The 23,429-nt window shown below is 36.9% G+C and overlaps 1 protein-coding gene across 1 annotated transcript in view; it reads right to left on the bottom strand.

Moving 5' to 3' along the window:
- SLC13A2 (solute carrier family 13 member 2) overlaps window positions 1-13,183 on the bottom strand; it is a 39,331-nt gene extending 26,148 nt beyond the window's left edge. The window contains exon 1 of the mRNA XM_075196801.1: window positions 12,988-13,183. Coding sequence (XP_075052902.1) covers window positions 12,988-13,089 — 102 coding nt within the window. The 5' untranslated portion in view covers window positions 13,090-13,183. The remainder of the gene's footprint in view (window positions 1-12,987) is intronic.
- Window positions 13,184-23,429: the final 10,246 nt, after the last annotated feature.

Here is a 23,429-nt window from a genome sequence, read left to right as displayed (position 1 = left end):
TGGACAATGTATACACAGGTATATAACCAAGGATCTCACATCAATAGTAACATCTAACACATGGTTCCCACTTTCGTGTAATAAATCCAACATCATCAGGGTTTAACTGACTTGTATATACAGCTCTTAGTTCAGACCTACTGATGTCAGCCAGATGATGCTGCAGGGGGCAAGCATTGAGGACTGCATTCACCCTGTTACCCCGAAGATGGAGATTAAATTGTAAAAAAAATGGCAGAGTGGGTCTATTTTGCACATGTAACACCTAAAAAAATATCGGTGGATTACACATTTAAATATAACTGTAGTTGTATTTTAATAGGGGTAAGGTTGAACATAAACCACATATTTATATAGATGTCAAGGAGACTTAATTAAAACTATAAAAAAAAATATATTTTATACATACATTTAATATATTCAACATGAATAGCTATACAAAATATATGTTTTAAATCATTAAGATTATAATATATTTTAAAGAGAAAATATTAATTACGTACATATTGATAGCCAATACATATTCTGTATTTGAGCAAATGTTACAAAAATGTTGAATTGAACATCTGCAACGTTATGCACAAAACCAGATCTACAACTATTGTATGTATATACTGAATGTGTATATACTTAAATGCATAACGCTAATGAAATTAAGTATCTTCTATTTGCCTGGATGGTAACTTTGTTTGTCAAGTTTGTAACTGTTTATGTGTTACAGCTAAGCAAATTACTGTTATCACTATAATAGTACAGAATGTATTAATTGGAGGCAGTTTCAAGGTCCGCAGAGCTTAATCCTTTAACTTTCCTTTCATGTCAAGCCAGCAAACAATGTGAGTAAGCTTATTTTTGTTTATCTATTTTACTAAAGGAAATGTGCAGGCCAATAAATATTATAAAGTACAAAAACAAGGTCACACTAGCAGTGCCAGTACTTGTATGCCCAGCACCCCCCTGCCAGAGATTGCGCATACACATTGAAGACCCTTTCAGGCTTCGCTGCACATACGCCACTCCCCCCATACTCCGGCACCTATTCTGGTCCCTGCCCTTTTCAGAGAGATGATTCGAATGTTTAGGGGACGTGTCGCCTGGGACTGGCAGGGCACCCAGGTCACCTTCCTTCTCTTGCCGTGTCAAGTGATAAAATTAAATACCAATGTTATTGGGAGAATTCCATCAATCTATGTGCTATAAAATCTTCAATAATAAGACTTAATTTTGATATGCAAACTATGGATTTGTGAATGGAAAGTTCATGGGGGTTGAGTACGAAAGGTCGACAATGACATTTTCATTAGGTCGATGGGATTAAAAATGTCAACATTGTGAATGTCAAAAGGTTGTAAAGTCGACAGTCACAATGTCTGTCGACATAATGCATTAGATCTCAAGCAACAATGCTGCTGCCGACACTACCGCCGACAACACAGTAAAAAAATAAAAAAAATAAAATGGAAGTAGATCCAAAAACAAAAGACAAAAAACAGTGTGATGCCCTACGGACAAAATGTTTTGTACATTAATTAAATCACTATTACTCCACACCCACCAGGCGGTGGTGGTCACAGTTACGACGCTGAATATGTTGACACTCATACTGTGCACACCAAACAGTAACAGTCAACATATTCATTCTATCCACATGTTTAAAATGTGAATCTGTCGACATTTACCCTGTCAACATTTTGGTTTTGACAGGATAAGTGCTGGCCCAGAAAGAAGCATCTTTGCAGTACAGGAAAAGATCTAACTTGCCACTGCTCATCAAATGTCAGCAGGACTCATATGATAAGTTTATTTTGCTTTGCTAAGTTTCAGTTATTAAATGAAAACATGAGACATCAAACCGTGCTATTAAAACCTCTGACCAGGACTGTAATATTGCTATTGAGATGTGTTATAGTGCTATCTGAAGCAAGAGTTTATTCCAGTCATATCTGCTGTATTTAAAGTGTATCTGCAAGCTGATGCAGTGTGCAAGGGAAATAGAGACAAATCATTTGTCACATGAATTTGTCTATATTGCATCAGAAGTTTGATTCTATTGCAATCCTATTGATATATGATAATTATTGTGGCCTTTGTCTCACTGGGGTTATTTCCTTAGATATAGACTTCCTGGGGATTTTCCTATTTTAATATTTGCATATTACGTTGTGAATTTACCCAAGAGGTGTATTTTGTAAGAAAATATATGTAAAAAAAAAGTAAGTCTGTAAGACACACACTTGGCAAAAATTATTAAAAAATAATTAAACATGTTTTCTATGTACAATAAATAAGGTTTATTGGTAGCCTATGTAGTAATTTACTAATACAAATGTAAATAAGTTCTTTCAGATGTAAAGCATAACACATAGGATAAAACTTTAGACTAAGACAAGCAAACCATGTAGAATACTAAACATACGTAAAAAGTTGCTGTTGTACATAATAGCTTTTGTGTGGTTTGGAAGCTGTGAAAATGTGACACTGAATTGAGGACGAGTTAGCTGTATAGAATGCAAAGTCCACACAGGTAATCTTTTACATAAAGGAGAATGGACTAATTTATTTATAAGCAGCAATAAGAGCTAAAGGCCACTGAGTTTGTTATTTGGAAAAATACTAAGAAAACACTTCTGAATTACTTGTGTTATTAGAAATGAACAATGGGAAGCAAAAGTCTCAGGCAAACAGATTAAGCCATTTTGTTCATGGCACCATATAGATATGCTTACAGAGTGGTTTTTTTAAAAAACAATTATGCTTGCATGCTTAAAATGCTAATTTTAGTATATTGTATTAGACATTTATCTGATCTTCCTTTGAGTACCATAATAGAAATCCAAGTCAATGTCACGTACACACATGCTCTAACACTAGGGGTGCTGTGGAGAGATGATCTGGGTTTTTACTTGTAGTACTACACTCAAACCACCTCTCTTATGCCAGAAACATCAGTGAACAATGTACCAGGTAGCCAATATGACACATTGTTCTCACCATGAGCCTGATTAATTAAGGAACGCAAAATGAATGTATTTTTACATATATTACAAAAAAATACACTTAATTCTGGAATACGCACATCTGTATTCAATTACAAGCAGATCTGAAGAAGCGTCTCTTATTGAACACGGGTCTAGGTACTCTCTGGTCTGACAGACACAACACACTGCAAGATATGTACAATACATATGTGGAATATAAAGTCCCAGCAGAACGCACAGGAAAAAAAAAATATTACTATAATTGACTACATGCATACACCCCTTCCTCTCCCCGTTCCACCAATGACATCTTAGGCTGTTCTAAGTGTCATTTGCGCTTGAGGATAACTTCCATACACTGTTTATTTCTGGGCATGCACAGAGCAATTTAAAGCAAAAATACGGTACGAATCAGGCCCCATGTGTCTAAATGGTAATTGAGAATCTAGCACGATTTAGAGTGATCCAGCTCTATGCTTCAGAAAAGGGAATGGGGGCAGATAGATTAAAATCAACAACACAGAGCTTGCATGGAGCCCTGTTCAGTAGCATAATTACTACAATAGCAACCCATGTGGCTACTATGGAACCCAGCAGATTTAAAGGCTCTGTCCCGCCATCACATTCAGAACAGCTTTGTCCCGTTGGTAGGAAACTTGGGTGGTATTGTCTGTTCATTGCTGCTTTGCATGTCAGACCAGTGGTGGCTGGGTGCGCACGGTAATGAAGCTGTTTGGAGTAACGGGGAGAAAAGTACAGGGCAGACTAGCATTTTAAAAGTGCTAGATTCTCCCCCATGGGTGTGGCCATGCCCCCATTGTGACGTGGTCATCCGCCCCCCATTGTGATGGGTCACACCTCCTTCACTGATTGAAGAAGAGGCAGGGTTGGAAGGTATGCAAGATGCAGGTCCCATTAAAGCTGCCCATGCTAATGTTTACTAATCTGCTCCTTTTCCTCCTCAGAGTCCAGAGTCTCACGCAGCCATTTCTCCAGGGGTTCTATGGTTCGTCTGACACGTCCGGCTGAAAACTGGGGTTGTGTAACGCTGTGGAGGGGTTGGGATGTGCAGGAGGATCAATCAGAAGCTGCAATCATGTACATGTACATGGGAGTCCTTGCAAAGTTTTGCTGGCATTATTGTAGAGCTGGACGTTTTCAAACACAGAGGGGCATATTCAATTAGCTTTTGGATTCGCGGTAACGCGCCGGAACAGCCGCGAAACGTAATACACGGTACCGCAATAACGTGGATTTTCGTTCGCAGCCCATAGGGTTGCGAACGAAAATCCGCGTTAATGCGGTACCGTAATACCCGCAAGAACGCGCACTTTTCGCGGCAACGCGCGTTACCGCGAATCAAAAAGCTAATTGAATATGCCCCAGAGAGTTGTTACACAAGCGGCATTATGCTACGGCTAATAGAAGGATCCTCCCTTATTTGCTGTACATGGGGGGGGGGGGCATAGTTAATTAACAAAAGCTCCCCTTGAGCTGGTCTTGTCCTTTAATATGTGTTAAAAATAAAGTCAACCAAAAAATAGGTGTGTACATTAAAATCAAGGTTATTGAGTCAATATATTTCTAGCTGACTTCTTAAAATGCAGCTAAAACATCAAAGCAATTTATCTGAATTTGTATCTATCTTATAAAGTGCATAAAAATTAGGCACAAAGTTAATTATTTTCAGTATTCATTCCCTAGCACACAATTGTATCAATGCATTCTAGGGAATACGACAAAAATGTGTATTTTAAAATCATATGTGCAATGTCATGACCATTTTTAAAGTAGCTACATTAATGTTAATGTTGCCCTTTTTATGAATGTGTAAACAGCGATGCATGAGCATGTAAACTGTCTGCTTTAGCACGTGCCTGAAGCCTGTGAATTGAAGATAATTTTTTATGAACAGATGTACAGTTGAACAGAAAAATTTGTTATGATGTTATCTACTTTGATTAACACATGTGACGACAGATTATTCCTAACAGTCTATACACAAAAATGGTTTATCCAGCTCTCTGATGGTTAAATAAACAGGCAATGCAGCTGGTTGGGCAGAGCTGCTCTGCAGCCAAATTGAATAGTAATCAATTAAAGAAAGCCTGACTTGTCTTTTTATTTAACTAAGATATATGTTATTGTGTAGTCTACAAAATCAGCTGTCCTTTTTACAGTTTGGGATCTTTGGAGGCCATGGGCTCCTCATAGGAGCTATTTTAAATTTGAAGTTTGCATTGAATGATGGACTGTTATGTTCTCATTTGACTTTGCCATTGTAAGATGTTTCATCCGCTCTCAGTATCCCTCCACTCTTTCAATAAAAAGAAATTACACACACACACAAAAATGAAGTTTGGATTTTCTACAGTGTCCTCTCCTGAATGACTTAAGTTATTGCCCAATATAACACTGCTCATTACAAATGATAGTAAGAACTGCCAGGCACTGATATGGACTAAACTGATCTAGACCTGGTCATTGTGTCTTTTACGATGAGTCAAAATCTAGATCCAGACAGTAGAATATCTGAACATATCAGCCGGTGTTAAAAAACTGGAGAAGGAAAGATAATGGGGATCTGGAATTGGTGTCCTGTCCAGTGATCAAGGATGTAGATCCATACGGTATAATATCTGAACACACTAGTCCAAGTAATGAGCCTGGAGAATGTAGAAAAATCGAGATCCCAAGCTGTGATCAAATGTCAGAGAAAACAGAGTAGTTCACCAACAAAGTGACAATGGTCAACAGAATGCTTACAACTAAAGCACAGTACTAATGTCTTACATGGACAAAGATGGCTGAGAACATGTCTCTTAAATAAAAGAAAAGCAGGTGCAAGTACTAATGAGGCATTATATCACAATTGCCCAGAAATGTATATGTATATTACTGTCTAGTATGTATTGTATGCATTTTACGATCAATCAACATGACCCAGGGACATTGGTATGATTTGACATTTTCCACTTTTTGACTGAATTAACCTAGTTGAAATTAATTAATTAATGTAAAAGGTTAATTTACACCAATTAGCTAATTCAATAAAAAAATTAATTGAGACAAACAAGACCTGACAAATATTCTTGATAAAATTGGGCCAATTCATGATTTGGATTGTGGGCCAACTTATTTGGGACACAAGTTAAATTCTCAATTAATCAATTTTTTAAATGCTGTATACTTGTTTTAAAAAGAAAAGGAATCTAAAAAGATGTTTTGAGGTTGGGGGTGTCATATATAAGAATAAATATTTGAATGTGTTATTTTTTACTTTGTTGTTTTGTGTCTTAACTTTCTTGTATAATTTGTTCAACCAACATACTGAACATATTTTCCAATTTCTAAATGGTCTTCCTGCAATTCAGATCAGAATTTAATTCAGAAACCCTAAACTAGCCAAAGGGACCTTTGTCACAATCTTAAAATTGTGTCTGCAGTACATCCTCCTGGCTGGCATATTGTTTTTTTTGTTAGGTTAATTTAAAAGAGTTGCATTAGCTTTCAAAAATGTTCCTGTATTTGTAAAATACCCAAGATTTATAGCTCTGAATCCGCAGTGCGCAGTCAACTTATGGATTTTGCATATAATAGAGACTTTGGCTGGATGCTAGTTTGATACAGTAATTACACATCAGATAATAGTCTAAGAATATCTGTAATTAGCAGTCTTCCATTAATCTATGAAACACAGCATACTGACCACTGATAACTAATGCTGTTTACAAATTATCAGTATCTTACTGCGTGGTAATTATACAATGACTATAGAATCAATAGAAATTCTACAGCAACACAATATATTAATAAAACTATGACGTGGGAGGCATGAGTGAGATACTACAAGATTACATTTAAGAGAACAAGGATTAAATAATTTACTATTTTTAACATATAAATTAAAAAAAATATTTTTGCCATGTTGCTATTTAAGCTGTAGCCCCAGAAATACAGTGCTATAAAGTTTTCATTTGTATAATGTAATTGTGAAATTATACTATTTAGATATGATGGGCCTGAGTCATTAAGGAAAGTAAGGCAAAAAAGGAGTAAATGTTCTCTGGGACAAACCATGTTACAATGTAAGGTGTACAAATTGTGTATTTAGATGAAAAAAAACAGCCAGAATGTAACTTATATACAAAAAGATAAACTAAATACTTGATAGTTTTATTTTTACACTGAAATTTAAAGTTGATCTAGGACATGCCCTATCCAACTATAAATCTGCCCCCACATTTTAAATTTACCTCCCCCTCCAATGCAACATTGTTTTTGCCCAGGTGCAAAGTTACTCCTTTTTTATGCTTTGCTCTCCGTAATGACTCAGGCCCGATATGCCTTCTGTGTGCCTTAGAGAATAATAGTGAATTAAAAGTGCACCATGTTTTGATTTTGCAACTATCATTGTATTCTCATAAAATTATATAGTGAACCGGTAGACTTAGTGAGCCTTGAAACCATACACTTTTATGTGGGAAACTATATGTAACAATTATGCAGAATATCTAATGACTGATTGTTATTTTCTGTTGAATCCATGTATGAGAATGTGAATATTTTCTGTAACCTTGTAATTTAATATCATCATGTGCTTTGCTAGATGACATGAGTTTGAACTTATGCAAGTGTAATTGATCTTTTGAAACTAGGCTCGGGATAGATAAGGATCTTGGGGGATTTTGAAGCCCCAAAGTTGTAAACCATCTAGCCACTCAAGCAGAGCAGAGGTGAGAGATTCTCTGAGGTGCTCAAACATATATCTTAGTGATAGATAATTTACTTCAGAAAGCTCTGCTCATTTTGGGAATCAATCTGACTTAATTGAAAATGTAATTCCTAAGGTGGGGGTGAAGAGCCTGTAAGAAGGGTTTAAAATCTTCTGCTTTAGACATTACATGGTGAATTTTCATGAGGGGGTCTATCAAGACTGAAATGTGTCATGTTTCTCAATTGTGTTCCCTCACACACCAGGTCTTAACTAGTAAGTATTGACTCTGATTTTACTTCCTATTTTATTTTCTAAAACTCATTTGTGCATCATATTGTATGTCTTGTTATTCATTTTTGTAATTAAGCCTTGGAAACATTTTTCAGATTAAATAAATTTAATCTAGTGTATTCTCAGTGATTCTTTGTGAACTTACGAAGCCCAGGGAGGCTCATGCTACATGTGTATGTGATTTAAGTGTGAAACATTAATAAGTGGTTCTGGTGAACGTAAGGATGAAATATTAAATCCTTTGTGGTGGCAGAAAAGGTATATTCATTGCTAAGTGACTAAAGTGACGCCAGTCACGGCCAACTGTTTAGATTGCTGTATCTGGGACAGGCTGGGCATTCGTGATACTATATTTGAACCTTCTGACAACTTCCCAGTATTTTAATGGGTTCTCTATATTGTACAGAACCTCTTTTGTTTCAGCCCATGCTTCCCACGGCCATACATTTTTCAGCCCTCTACAGTGACAAAAAATAGTTTTTTAAAAACAGTATTTTTCAGTAGTCTAGAGCAAAAATGAATGATGGAAACCAATTCCTAAATATTGTTACTCATGACCAATGCACTGTCGGTATTAAAGGAAACTACAGTTTTACATTATATTCTTGTTATCCATACATATACTATTTAGTTCAAACATAGATTAAAGTATGTTTTTTTTTTCATGGTTAACTATTTAATTTCCAGGTTGCATAGTGCAAAGAGTACTTATGTGAGAACACAAGGTGTATTACTTTGTTTAAGGGTTCCTGTTTGTGAATGTTGAGTTTAGTACTGGCTCAATTATAGTACAATAATTCCTGAAGAAATTGAGACATTTCAGTGGTCCAGAATGTGTTCTTTGAAGTTATTACCTTATAAAATATAGGGGTCTATTTATTAATATTGGTCATTCACAGTGGAAGTGGAGTTGTTCTTCCAGTTCCAGATTCAATAAAAATAAAAATAAAAATTATTTATTTATTAAAACAAAAAAGGAAAATATATAAAAAAAAGTATTTTGCTGGATTTAGGGCTTTTCATCTATTAATAAACAGACCTTTAAGTTGTGACAGACTGCAACAACATAAAGTTGTGGCTAAACTGTCAAAATTAAATGCCTTATTCTGGTGTTCCGTCCACTAATTGTTTAATTTGTTATGGGATGTTTAATGATCTGCTGGAGGTGAATAAGGTGGTAAGATTTTCAAATACAAGTGATGCTAATATATATGTTTAGTTATGTAAACTATATCTGTATAAGCAATGAGTTCTTATGTCAGATGTTCTAATCAGTGAGTTCTGATTTTATCATTTGAGTGTTAATTAGCAAAACTCAGCAAAACACAATTAGGTAACTTCTAATATCCACAAATTAATAGTAGCTCATAATACTGCAATGTATGGATATTAGAAGTCACCTCTGATTTTTGTGACCTCTATAAAAGAACTCTTAGGATCAGAAAACTTCTTGGTAACTTCTGCTTGCTATATAATTCACAGTAGGGAGTGCATTATCCAAAAAAGTTGGTTACATATTTTATATAAGCATTTATGAGCATTACTATAATTGTTTCAATGGGCAATACAGCTTTGCTTTGAAAATGCCTTTTTCCCATGAAAGGACTACAGACTGTTTCTGACCTCATTTTTATGTGAATACCACTAATTGGAAATACAGTTTTCTATTTTCTCTGATCAGTCAACATAGGAAGTCATTTATGAAAAGCATTCTGAAAGTCCTTTTGTTTGCACCAGTTTTGCACAGGTAGAGTACTGCTTAGGAGTCACCTTCACAAAATAGAAGTGCACCAAGGAGTATGCAGATGCTCAAAAATCTTAAGAAGCTCTGTGCTAAAACATAAAAGAGATATCAGAGTCCAACCTCCTACCACTTAAACACCATCCCCTTTTAAATAAATCTGTTTTTGTTTTTCTCATGCAATACTTCTCAGTTTATCCTTAGCTATGACTTACATATACTCATGAGTGTGCGGACTATATTTATTACTTATTTATAAAACAAAAGTGTGTGAAACTCTTTATCACATAATGAGTGCACCTAGAAGCACACTACTTTGCATAAAGTGCAACACACAGTTCCAAAATGCGTCCCATTTAAATTACAGGATGCGACCCGTATACTGTACCCCTGGGCCTTTCCAAATAAATTTTAGCCCCTCTGGTACCTCCTTTCAGCCAGACAGAAACAAAGTTCTATTGCACCAGTAGATTCTTAAATGTTGGCACCGTAAAGTTCTTTTTCCAGTTCACTTCATGTTTTTAAAAATGAGCGTTCCATGTTTGTACAGCCTCAGTAATTAATATGAACGATGCATATTTAGCCGGGAACTTTTGGTGTAAACAGTGAGATAAAAAGCTACAAGGGTTAAAGTTACAGATAGCTTAGGACAAACACTTTACAGGTCTTCTCTGGCCATGGTACCCTCTCTCTTGTAGGTATTTTGTCCTTGGACCAGCTGTCTGGCTCAGTGGAGACAAGTCAACGGTGAACAAGGCAGTAACATACATCAAGAGCCATTGCCTCATGAATTCAATAGGAATTTTATCATGTGGAAGTCGAATATTGCATCCAGAAAGCCACAGGGTGAGAATTCCAGGTGGTATATTAAAGCTAGGGGAAGGAGGAGGATCCTGTCCTGTTTGGTGCTGGCTGAGGATCATGTTTTACACATGGCCTAGTTAATTGGTGGAAGGAGACAATTTTCTGAGTAACATTCATGTGGGAACACAGACGGTGTCCGATGTCCAGTTGAAGTCTTGCTTGTGAGTGTGTGAACCTGCCAAAAGCAGGAAGACCTCTGGGACTGACTGCTGCCACTTGGTTGTAGATTTGTGAGGAGCTGTCTTAGCTCGAGTAGTGGAAACAGTTTTGGTTTGCAGACCAATTGTGTTTGTGCTTATTCTAAGGCCTGTTTTAGTTAAGTGGACATTTTATTAGCTTGTTGATAAACATCATCCTGTCTTAATAAACACTTGTTTATGTCCATTGACAGAGCATGTGTTCCTACCCAGGTGGTGGTACCCAGAGCCATTGCCACTTAGTCCCTCTAGATTGGGTTGTCACTCAGTGAAAGATGAAGGGAAATTCACTGAGTGGATTCCCAACAATTTGTACCCCCTTGGATATCACAGCCTTGCATAATTGCCCACCTTGCTCAGACAAGCACTCACTAGAGCCACTGCTCAGGTGTTGAATTTCATTATAAAAACTAACTTTGTTACAGTAATAAGTGTGTATTTTAGCTCTGTAATCCAGCACAGTGTTGCTTCTAAATGTTTTCTACAAATGGACCCAGCATCCTAACATTTTATTTTTCCAGGGAACATGGTCCAAGTCAACTTGGCACTTGGTTGGACAATGTGAGTTGGCAGGTTTGTGTGATTCATGAATGTAAGGCCTAACCAGTGATGGATTATAATAGGTGCATATAGGGTCACCAACAGAGAATTAGAACTTTTGACGACTCTGTCTCCATCCATTCTAGGAATGTGCAGACTGCAAAGCCAATTAGTAGCAGACAGCTGGCGTCTTCTCACAGGTCCACTATGTGATCATACCCCACTTCCAGAGGCCCTGGAGACTCCCCATAGTAACCTGATAATTTGAAATGGTTTTGAGCAGCCTAGCTCAGTTTCAGGGCCCTTTTAACCCAGCCCTTGTCTAAAGATACTTTAAAAAAATTACCTGCTTATCCAGGAGTTTCATGCATCCAAAACCTTGTTGTTAGCACACAGTGGTCACCATTTGGGATCATACCTGTACTATGGCATGGTTTGGTTGTTGACACCTTTGCTGGATTTGAACTGCTGAACTCTAGGATCCACACAATTGTGTTTCTAATCTTGCAGTGGAAGTATCAATATCAATATTTTTTTCTTAATAACCATCCCCCACTCTCAAATTAATGGGCATGCACAGGATTATTAGAAATAAGATTTGCCTTTCAACAACTCTTCACATACATGCATATATTTATGGTATAGAAGTTTGTGCGTCAGGAGGCCAGTAATCCCAAGTAGCAGAGCATTTCGAGACAAGTTGTATTTTGGAGATTTATAGTGACAGAAGATTCCATAGTGCTTTACAATTGGGAACAAGTATACTTGGTATTACAGACAGACAAAGAGGTAAACTCTCCCTTCTCTGAATTTTTCAAACATGTTAGCCGAATGTCTATATTTACAGATAGATCATATATATACATATATATATATATATATATATATATATATATATATATATATATATATATATATATATATGTATATATATAATCTATTAGTATGTTTGACCTTATTTACAGTATACAAAGGTATGCATGTACAGTATATAATTACACGTGTCTGTGTTCACATATATGCAGTGGTCTGTACATGTATGTACTATATACAGTATACATGTATGTATACATATTTTTCTTTCAAATTTGTATTTTTTCTTTCTTACCTTTCGTTATCCTGCACTGTATGGAGAATGGTAGACAGAAGGTGTGTGTTACATCACATAATGTACATTTAATATGTATCTGAGACTCGCATGTCGGTCGGAGCCCATAGTTTACGTATAGCCCAGGGGCCAGATTGTCTTAAACCACTAGGGGGCATAACACCAAATTATTGACAACTCTGTGACTTTAAACAGGACAAAAGATATTTGCAACACAAGCCATGATTTGTGAACTTACATTTTGGTTTATAAACCATATAAGACTGTAACATACCTGACTTCTGAAATTAATTTAATTATCACCGTTTTACACTGCTTTGTGTCTAATCCTCACTGAATGTATTTTTGTAAATGTCTGTTTCTCAGTATTTCTGCATGAAGTTTTTCTATGCCTATGAAATGCACCTTTTTGCAATGTGTATACCTGGAGTTATGCAAACAATATATATATGTTTTGGACCTTCCAAGGTTAGCTGGCTGTGATAACCCAGCACCTGTTTTCACACACCTCCACTTAGTTATTATATACAGTACGTCAAAAATGTACTTACTGGTGTTGGTAATACCAGAGGCAGCGGGAGGAGGAAGAGTGGAAGAAGAAAGATGATCAAATATTTTCTGTTTGCCCGCAGCCATCTCCAGACAGACACCATATTGTCAGCAAATAGTTGTATCAGAGAGAAGACAACTCTCTGCCATGCATCTATATAAGTGGTGAGGAACTCCTAGGTAATTGTGGGTGTTTATCATTTCTTTCTCCAGTACACCTGCCAGTAAGGAAGGAGGTGACATCAGGAAGACTAACTCATAATCACATGTAACCGTCAGGAAATTTAACTGTTTCTTAACCGTAAACCAATGTCAACAGATCTAAGATAAATGTTAGTACTACGTACTCTGTTATCACTTCATTTAAATATATCACCAGTTACTGTTCTGCAGACTTAGTATTAAAGTGATTCTAAACCTAAAACAGTAATATGTATGTGTATTTTGTATTTCCATTACAGAAGTGCACTCTTACAGTTAATTGGTTGTCGGAAAATATATTTTCACTCACAAGATAAGATATTACAGTCATGTAACTGTCTGTATCTTGCCATAAATATGACATCTAATCACAGGCTATTGCACTCTAGTAGAGAGATAATCATTGCGGTTTACTGTTAGCAAAGTTGTCAGTTGTTAAAGTAAATATTATAATTCAGATAGTATAATTGTTCAGTTAGTTTTACTAAATTAGCATGTAAAGATTTATGGATGCTTCAAAACATAGATTTTAGTGTAAATGTAGCCCTGGATTCTAGGACGTCCGTCAAAACAAAATATAGTTAAAATGACTATCAATATTATTATATGTGCAAAAGAAGCTGCTTGCCCTTATATGCAAGTACATAAAAAAATAATAACAATCTAATGCAGAAACCACTGAGTGTAAACTTATTTATTATAATTAAAAACAGCTAAAAATAAATAAGAGAAATTAGGTCAGTGTTCCGCTAGGAGTGGGACACTTGTCTATAATGTCACAGCCAAGAGGCGCACTCTCAGTCTGAGGACGCGACAATGCCAATCCCAACAAGGTAAGAAGCAGCGGCAGTGAGTTGTCGCCTCCGGAGGGAGGAGCACCACCTGGGCTTGCAGTGGCCTTGTACAGTGGTGACCATTGCATTGTGATCTGGCAAGAGGAACATAGGGCCCACAAATTCAGCCATCTACTATTCTGTGATATTGGGGGTGCTGGGCCCCCTGATGTGGAAACACCTAATATTTCCAGGTGGGGACATCATTTAAAGTACATAATTCTGGCAGTACAAGTGGCAGCACACATGGGCACAAGTTACTAATATGTTTTGCTCCTATAAACAAGAAATCATGATTTCCCATGATTAAAACTTGTATTGTGCCTCCTGTTATGTTAACATTCCGCATCAGTGGAAAGATGATGGGCCTGATTCATTAAGGAAAGTAAAGCAAAAAAAATTGAGTAACTTTAAACCTTGGTAAAACAATGTTGGGTTGGAAGGGGAGGTCAATTTTAATGTGAGGACAGATTTATAATTCAGGTAGAGCATGTCCTAGATCAAATTTAAATTTCAGTGTACAATTAAACTATCAAGTATTTGTGTGCTACATGAAAGAGCAGACGGTATATATCTTATGTGCAAAATAATAAACTAATTTGCACCCCTTGCATTGTAACATGGTTTTGTCAAGGAGAAAACCTACTAATTTTTTTGCCTTACTTTCCTTAATGAATCAGGCCCAATGTGTTTGCTAATCTCGCCCATAAAAAGCAGTGTGTTCATTCTGACGATTTTCACAGCAATCTTGGGCAAGTTTGCAAAATCACAGCTTCATACAACTTGTATTCTTAGAATTGCCAAAAGTAGGGACAGCGATTTGTAGCATGTTGATTTTGACTACATCACTTACTAGCGATTTACTATCAACTATCATTTTCATACATCAGCAGGTTCAAACTTGCCCAAGAAAATCACTGAAAACAGCAAATCTCAGCTTGATACACCAAAAAGAAAGAGCAGCACTGAATAGTGATATATAAGTGTGGCCTTAACTAGAAAAATCAAAGGAAACCATAGCAGGATATATAAAACCAGAGATAATAGTATATATAAAAAATATATTTTTAATGTCTCAATAAATATAATACATAGGCCTCAAATTGGTAAATTGGTATTTGAAACCAAACATTTAAAAAACACTGGGGCTAAAAGCTGTATAAATGAAATCACAAATAGTGTCTATAAATGGACTAAATTGATGAGTATGTCCATGTAACTAGTAAATATATGGTAGTTCATATAAAGATATAATCACAATAAAAATAACAATAAAATCCCTCCAAGATATCCAGCAAATTGACCCATAAGTTGGAAAATATATAGCAATCAAAGTAATGCTGGTATATTAATGGTATTCCACGTCCAGTTCTTGGTGGAATGTCACTGGCAAAGGACTTGCATAGGAAATAAATTATATAACTCAATTGTCTCAATGGTTCCAATGCTGCAGCTCTCAGCTCCCAGCTTATGACTCCGTCCAGGTGTTCTGTACACAACCGTCAGAGAACATTACCCAGAAGCACAGCAGAATGTTTCCTCGCTGTCAGTGACGTTAGTATTAGCAAAGGTGAGTAGGTCTTCACATGCAAAAAACTGTAGAGATTGATTTCAGCATTGGTAACAGGTTCCAATTAGATCAATTAGGCAACATAAATCCTGGAGGGAAAAAACTGGTACCAGTGTAAATATAAAATGAATCCAATATCAAATAACTGAAACAGCGATCACAGTGTAAAATATCTGATGCATTTCGTCTGTTGAATCCAGACTTTATCAAAGGTAGAAACATCTGTCATCTATTTATGATAAAGTCTGGGTTCAACAGACCAGATTTCGCACAATAGTGTCTCGGAGGACATTGGAAGACTACAAACAATGTCTACAATCAATACACTACGTCATATTGATTAAATAGAATAATAGTCTACTGATTTGTTAAAGTTTAAATACACATTCACAATAAATTTTGTTAAAGCTTAAAATTGCGTTAACTCCATGTCTGGATAATATATCACATCCTGATGTTAAATTATTCCGGGGGCTGGATTACCCACTGCCAGGCTATGTGTCCAAAACTGTATAAAAAGAGCACTGTTTGACCATGTAATGTATCATTCTATCTCTAACTTCTGGATGATCACCAGTACCTCAAACTGGTGTGTAAAAGTCCTTGTCAGGACTCTTGAGCAATAAACCATCACTGCTTGAAGATTCTGCTTGCGACTATAACATGTTGTATCATGTGACCAACAAATAAGAGCTTACATCCTAATCCATTCCCTGGCTGTCCTGTGTTGAACCCCGTGTCTCTGTCTCAACGCTCTGCCCGCTACCCAGAAGTCCTGATCCATAGTAAGTGGTCAGAAGATACCAGCCAGGCCACAGCAAACAGGTATTACAGCAGCTGTACTAGTTACCCCAGAAGTAGGCGGTTCTGGGTGCCACAAAGGAGTCAAATGAGAAGAGAGAAAGTGAGACAGACATTTGTACACTAATCACACAAGTAATTTGGAGGCAAAGGGGAGGAGAGAAATACAGCGGTAGTTGGAGAGAGAGGCTAGATTGAGAGATGGTTTCTTTAGAATTGGCAAGAAGACTTCCTGTAGGCGTGGCTCAACGCGTTTCATCTGATTTTCAGACTATTTCAAGAGGATGCAGTGTGTGTGCTCCGGCTTACTGTCATTTATGTGTCCGGCTGAAATGAGACTGGTTCTTGATCTGTCTATTATCATGATTGACCATTCGTGGATCCCTGCCTATTACCCTAAGTCCTAATACATGATTTTCTAAGTCCATAGGAGTCCATCACTATATCTTTGTTACATATCATTAACACCAATATCGATTATTAATCTTACCAGCAATATATTATTCATTTATTCTCATATGTAATTCATAAGCCGGTCTTTACTTATTTTATAAAGGGTTAACACTAGACATTCACCATGTCATTATGTGGAACTGACCAAAGCATCTTACAAAGAGGTCTGAAACCAGCAGAGCCTGAGGACCGCAGGGACAAATTGGAAAAGCAGCGAAGAGGTAAGGGACAGAACCTGAGAGCCTGGTGTTTGACAAAGGTCAAGGGAGTGCACATCACAGTGGGTGGGAGATGAGGGCCACTGGGAGAGACCAAAGAAGGAAGTAAATGAAAGAAATTTAGTGCAGAAGAGACAGTGGGATTATCAATGGGAATGTTGAAATTGAGTAGTATGTGAGTAGGAAGGTCAAATGATAGGAAATAAGTGAGCCAGGCCGCAAAGTTCTCAAGGAATTGGGAAACTGGACCTGGGGGAAAGATAAATGACAGTAACATGGAGGTGCAGAGGATAAAATAGACGTATAGTGTGGACTTAAAATCAAGTGAATGATATAGAGGGTTCAGAAGGTATGACTTGTAGGCTTGTGGCAAACAATTCCCTTTGATACTATACATTATATATATAACCACCTGCTTAATATTGTATAGGTCCCCCTTGTGCCACCAAAACAGCTCTGATCCGTCCAGGCATGGACTCCACAAGATGTCTGAAGGTGTTCTGTGGTATCTGGCACCAAGACGTTAGCAACAGAATCTTTAAGTCCTGTAAGTTGTGAGGTGGGGCCTCCATGGCTCTGACATTTTATTTATTTATTTTCCAGCACATCCCAAAGATGCTCAATCGGAGTGAGATCTTGGAAATTTGGAGGCCAAGTCAACATCTTGAAACCTTTGTCATGTTCCTCAAAACATTCCTGAACAATTTTTGCAGCGTTGAAGGGGCATTATCCTACTGAAAGAGGCCACTGCCATCAGCTAATACCGTTGCCACGAGGGTGTGTACTTGGTCTTCAACAAGGTTTAGGTAGGTGGTACTTGTCAAAGTAACAGCCACATGAATGCCAGGACCCAAGAATTACCAGCAGAACATTGCCCATAGCTTCACACTTCCTCCATTAGCTTGCCTTCTTCCCATAGTACATCCTGGCGCCATCTCTTCCCTAGGTAAATGACATACACACAGGCGGCCATCCACATGATGTAAAAGGAAATGTGATTCATCAGACCAGGCCATCTTCTTCCATTGCTCCATGGTCAAGCTTTGGCGCTTACCTGCCCATTTCAGAGGATTTTGGTGGTGGACAGAGGTCAGCATGGGCTCTCTGACTGGTCTGCAGCTACACAGGAAGCTGCGATGTACTGTGTGTTCTGACAACTTTCTATCATAGCCAGCATTAACTTTTTCAGCAACTTGTGCTACAGTAGCTCTTCTGTGGGATTGGATCAGACAGAATAGCCTTCACTCCCCACATGCAACGATGAGCCTTGGGTGCACATGACCCTGTCACTGGTTTACCGTTTGCACTTTCTAGGGCCACTTATGGTAGATACTAACCGCTGCATACCAGGAACACACCACAAGACCTGCTGTTCTGGAGATGCTCTGACCCAGTTGTCTAGCCATCACAATTTGGCCCTTGTCAAAGTCGCTCAAATACTTATGCTTGCCCATTTTTATCTGCTTCCAACACGTCAACTTCAGGAACTGACTTTTCACTGGCTGCCTAATATATCCCGCCCTTGTCATTGTAATAAGGTAATCAATGTTGTTTACTTTACTTGTCACTGGTTTTAATGTTGTGGCTGGTGTGTATATGTATTTATATTCTTTCATCTACTTCAGGTAACTTGATTAGAGTTAGTGTTTTGAAACCAATTATTACTTTTTGACTGTACATATGCTTGTAACATATTAGTTTCTGGCCTGTAGTATTGTTAGCACATTTTACCTTTATTTTGGGACAGACATTTTTAAAGATTTAAATGTATGTGCTCTGTCTTACTTGGAAATGTGTTGCTAGTGGAGTTTATCAAATATGTGTGGCAGGGGTGATAGTCACAACCCATATGACAACACACTATGGCTAATATCGCTGTATATCTTGTACATGGGGCTTTTAAAAAAAAATGTTATGGGTACACAAATGTCTACTTATGCCCCTGAAAGCAAGTTCTGCTGACTTTTCTGACTGAGGAAACATAGAGATAAGATGATATATCAAGTGGCTTGATATAACGACAATTGAAAGATGAGGACTGCTCACACACAATCTTCTTTGATCGGTGTTCCTGTATATATGAAAAAATATATATTCAGATTATATGAGAAGCAGTGCTTTGTACACAACCTCCCAGCAGAACTTTATCCATTCTGGAATTTATGGTGTTGTTTGTAACTATGACCTTTGAGAAATTACCCTCTGCTATTCATTAACATTTAGGCCTTTGTTCTGGACCAAATTGGACTGAGATGTCAATGACAGTGAGTGATTAAGCTTCAAAAAAGAAAACTAAACAACAGTAGTATTTAAAAATAGTAGTTACAAAAATGAGCCACACAAGATATCAGTAGCGATATCGGTCAAATGACCTGTTATCACATTGTGTGATCTGAAAACAAATACAAAGTGTGAAAATCAAGGGATTGTTATCCAACGTGATGGAAAATGTGGTTGTCAGCTGACAGCTATCGGTCTGCTTGTGTGTGTGGTCTACCGATTGCACTAACTGGTCATGGTGTCATATGGAAGTGTTCTGGCTGCTCAGCCACAATGTGCATAACTATCTCATGTCCAATTTCAAGTGTGACACAATTGAAAAGTGACCCTAACCCATGCATGACCCCCCCCCCCCCCAAAAGAAGGGCTACTCATTACATTTACACAGCTCTATTATATTGTGTAATAGAAAGCTAGTAGTGATATCAAAACGTACATCACAGAAGATAACCTGATACTCCAGTTGTCCTACATCCATATTTACATTTTTAGGCTGAAGATAGCTGAAAATGTAGTATGAACTTTACCCCTCTTAAAAGGGATCATTTATTCCTTTACTGTCTGTTATTTGAAAAAAATAAATAAATAGGTATGGATTGAGTGATTAGCGCTGCTCTATGTCCTATAAGATGTGTGTTGGTGCCACTAGAGAAGTGTAGGGAGTGAATTCCAGAAAGACACCCAAGAAGGGTAGAATTACATAAATGAATTATCCCAAGGCACAATAAATGTGGCTATGAGAGCAGATATAATGTAAATCTAAATTGATATAAATAAAGTAGTTTAAAGTATCAAAACATACATATGTAGAAAGTACAACAGATGTAATATGGAATATTGCAAATTACCAAGGATGCCAAACATCAAATTAGATAAATTTTAAACATTAATTAATAGCAGTAGTTCTGGCCAGAATACATTGCAAATCCTTAGAGTGGTAAAATCTCCAAGAACAGTCTTAAACATACCACAGTCTATGTCAGAAGATAAATTGGAAAATTGCAATAACATGGATAGAGAGCATGTTTCATTCCAGGAGAAATCCCATAATAAGTTCCATTAATAGAGGAGTCAACCAAAACAATTGCTGTGTATAAAACAGCACTTATAATCCTCCAAACACTAGTTCTTCTTCAGTGGCAATTCTTATCTCAGTTCAAATCCACGCACAATCCAGTAAACTGAAACTCATGTTTTGTTGTAATAAATCTTGGAGTACTCCAATTTACCCACTTTGATAGCCAGTTCCTCTCAAGCCATCCTCTCTACCTCCCCTAGATTTGGGGGGGTGACTTGCACTGAAGGCTCAGTTACGGGAAATAACTTGGGGTCTTGCGAAGACTCCTGCATGCGCGGCCGTGATCATAGTCCTTGCCGGCATTTTAAACTGTTGGCAGAAAAGTAACTCCTTCGTCCCGACAAGCAGGGATACAAGGGGATTTTGGAAATGAGGGTTAGTGAGTTAGTTTCAACTGATTAGGGAACTTTGAAAAAAACAATTCATTCGGTCCTGGATAGGATGGGTTATTTGGGAAGAGGAGACAGGGGATGTTAGTGACTTATTGAATTGTATGAGAATTGTGAAAATATGTATTTATTTCATAATGCATTCAATTGTATATGTGATATTTTATACCTCAATAAAAATTTAATAATATAAAAAAACATTAAAAAAAAACCAATTCAGTGTGAGGAAATATAGTATTACCCAACGTGTTTCACCATTATGTTCGTGGGGCTTCCTAAGTTAAAAAGTGTGTGTAATGAATAGCCCACTCAGACGATAGATTTTTAACAGGCTGCAGTGGACAAAATTCCCCCCCATAAGTAATCCAATTGGTCCATAGGTTTAAAGGATGTTTCTAAGCCACATCTTCAGTTTTAAGCAGATATTAAAATGAAACAGTGAAAATGAAGCAGTTTCCATAGGCAAGTAATAGATGGTGTTGATGAAATAATATAATGTAATATAACAGAGAAGTACTATGATATGATATAAGATCAAAGTCATTGGAAATATACAAACCATAAACACAAGTAGTGCAGCAATGTAGTTATGAGAAAGCTCTATTATAATGTAACTTTTCATATGGTGTAACTGGAAAGTAGATGCAGATTCTAAGAGACTAGAGAACAACAGATATAATAGCAGACAGGCCACACAGTTACATCTAAAGGAAGATCTAATAAGATCAACAGAGAAATCTAAAATGTCACTTTCACAATGGTGTAGATCATTGGATCCCAGACTTTCTCAGTTTGAGGGACCCATATGGTCTCCATAATTTTTTCAAGGCATCCCTAAGCCAAAATAATTACCAAGTAGTCCCCCGTTTTGCTTACCACCAGCCCTGGCCATGGTACCCTTGCGTGACCGCCGTGGCACCCTAGGGAGACACGGCGCACGGTTTGGGAACCACTGGACTGTAGCTGATATAGGTATACAGCTACCCTAGGGGGCTAGAAGGCGACATCTACAAACTAAGGTCATAAGCAAGTTACATGAGTTGTGAGGAAGGTGTAAGGAGGGTAGTATGATAAATGGAGATAACGAAAGGATGTAGATGTTTAATAATAATATATGTTTCTAAGAAGGGGCCCAGATCAAAGTCAATATTGACCTTTGGAGGTCAGGGTGTTGGGGTTATAAATCCATTTTGCCTCTTCTTCCAATATGGATGGTACAAAATCTCCTCCTCTCCATGGTTTAATTACCTTCTTAATTCTAATGAAACGTAGTAAAGTATTGTCATGATTGTGTACCTGAGATAAATGAGCAGACGCACTGTGTGACTCATATTCATTCTTAATGTAGTGTAAGTGGTCAGCAATTCTCTTGCTCAGATTCCTTAGAGTTCGGCCCACATATTGGAGGCACAAGGACACTCCAACAGATATACAACTCCTGTGGTATCGCATGACAGTCGTTCCTTAATGTCATATTTGCTGCCGGTGGTGTTAGAAATAAAGTGGGTGATTGGTCTGGTTGAATTTTGTTTTCTGATCTTGCAGGCCTGGCATCTATTGTAATAGAAGAAAACTTTTCTTTATTCTCCTAGTCATGTCTCTTTTCATGGACATAGGGGTGAAATGCATTGGATATTTATTATATTTCATCATGTTGAATCGTTTTTTTTAAAGTCCCCTAATCAGAGTGCTGTTTTATACACAGCAATTGATTTGCTTGACTCTTCTGTTAATGAAACTTATAATAGGATTTTTCTTGCAATGAGACATGTTCTCTATCCATGTTATTGAATTTTTCTGATTTATATTCTGACACAATATAAATCAGTGTGTTTAATATGTTCTGGCAGAACTACTGTTATCGATTAATGTTTAAAATCGATCTAATTTGATGTTTGGCCTCCTTTGTAATTTGCAATATTCTATATTACATATGTGGTACTTTCTACAGGTGTATGCTTTAATATTTAAACCTACTTGATTTATATTAATTTATATTACATTATATCTGCTCTCATGTTCACATTTATTTTGCCTTGGGAAAAATCATTTATGTAATATATTTTTTTGAACGCAAGGAAACTACTGGATGATTTATCATGTGTCATACAAATACATGATAGCTTTATTTGTACACTAAACATTTAAAGTTGATCTAGGACATTGCCTATCCCAACTATAAATCTGTCCCCACATTTAAAATTTATGCCCCCCTCAAATGCAATATAGTTTTGCCAATGTGCAAAGTTGCTTCCTATTTTATTTTGCTCCCAACTGAGCATCAGGCCCTGAATGTCCATAAGTAAAGTATGAGAAAAGTATAAAAAAAAGAATCACCACTGTAAATTAGATGTTATTTAATACTTTATTTGGTATCCTTTAATGAAAATCACAAGAGTATCTTTTTTTGGCACATGCACCAAATTGCAAATGAAGCAATTAAGATTAAATAGTAATATTTAGGGATTTAATGGTGCAACTTTTTGTGTTATGCTGGTTAATTTGTGAACAACTTTCTTAGTTCACCCAAAGAAATTTTACTTCTGCACAATTTATACAATACATCCCTTAAAATATGATCAATTCATTCTTATTTTAATTCCAAATATTCATTTTGTTAA

The sequence above is a fragment of the Mixophyes fleayi genome, chromosome 2 (assembly GCF_038048845.1).
Source record: "Mixophyes fleayi isolate aMixFle1 chromosome 2, aMixFle1.hap1, whole genome shotgun sequence".
NCBI classification, from domain to species: domain Eukaryota; kingdom Metazoa; phylum Chordata; class Amphibia; order Anura; family Limnodynastidae; genus Mixophyes; species Mixophyes fleayi.
This window is presented reverse-complemented; position numbering and strand designations above follow the sequence as displayed.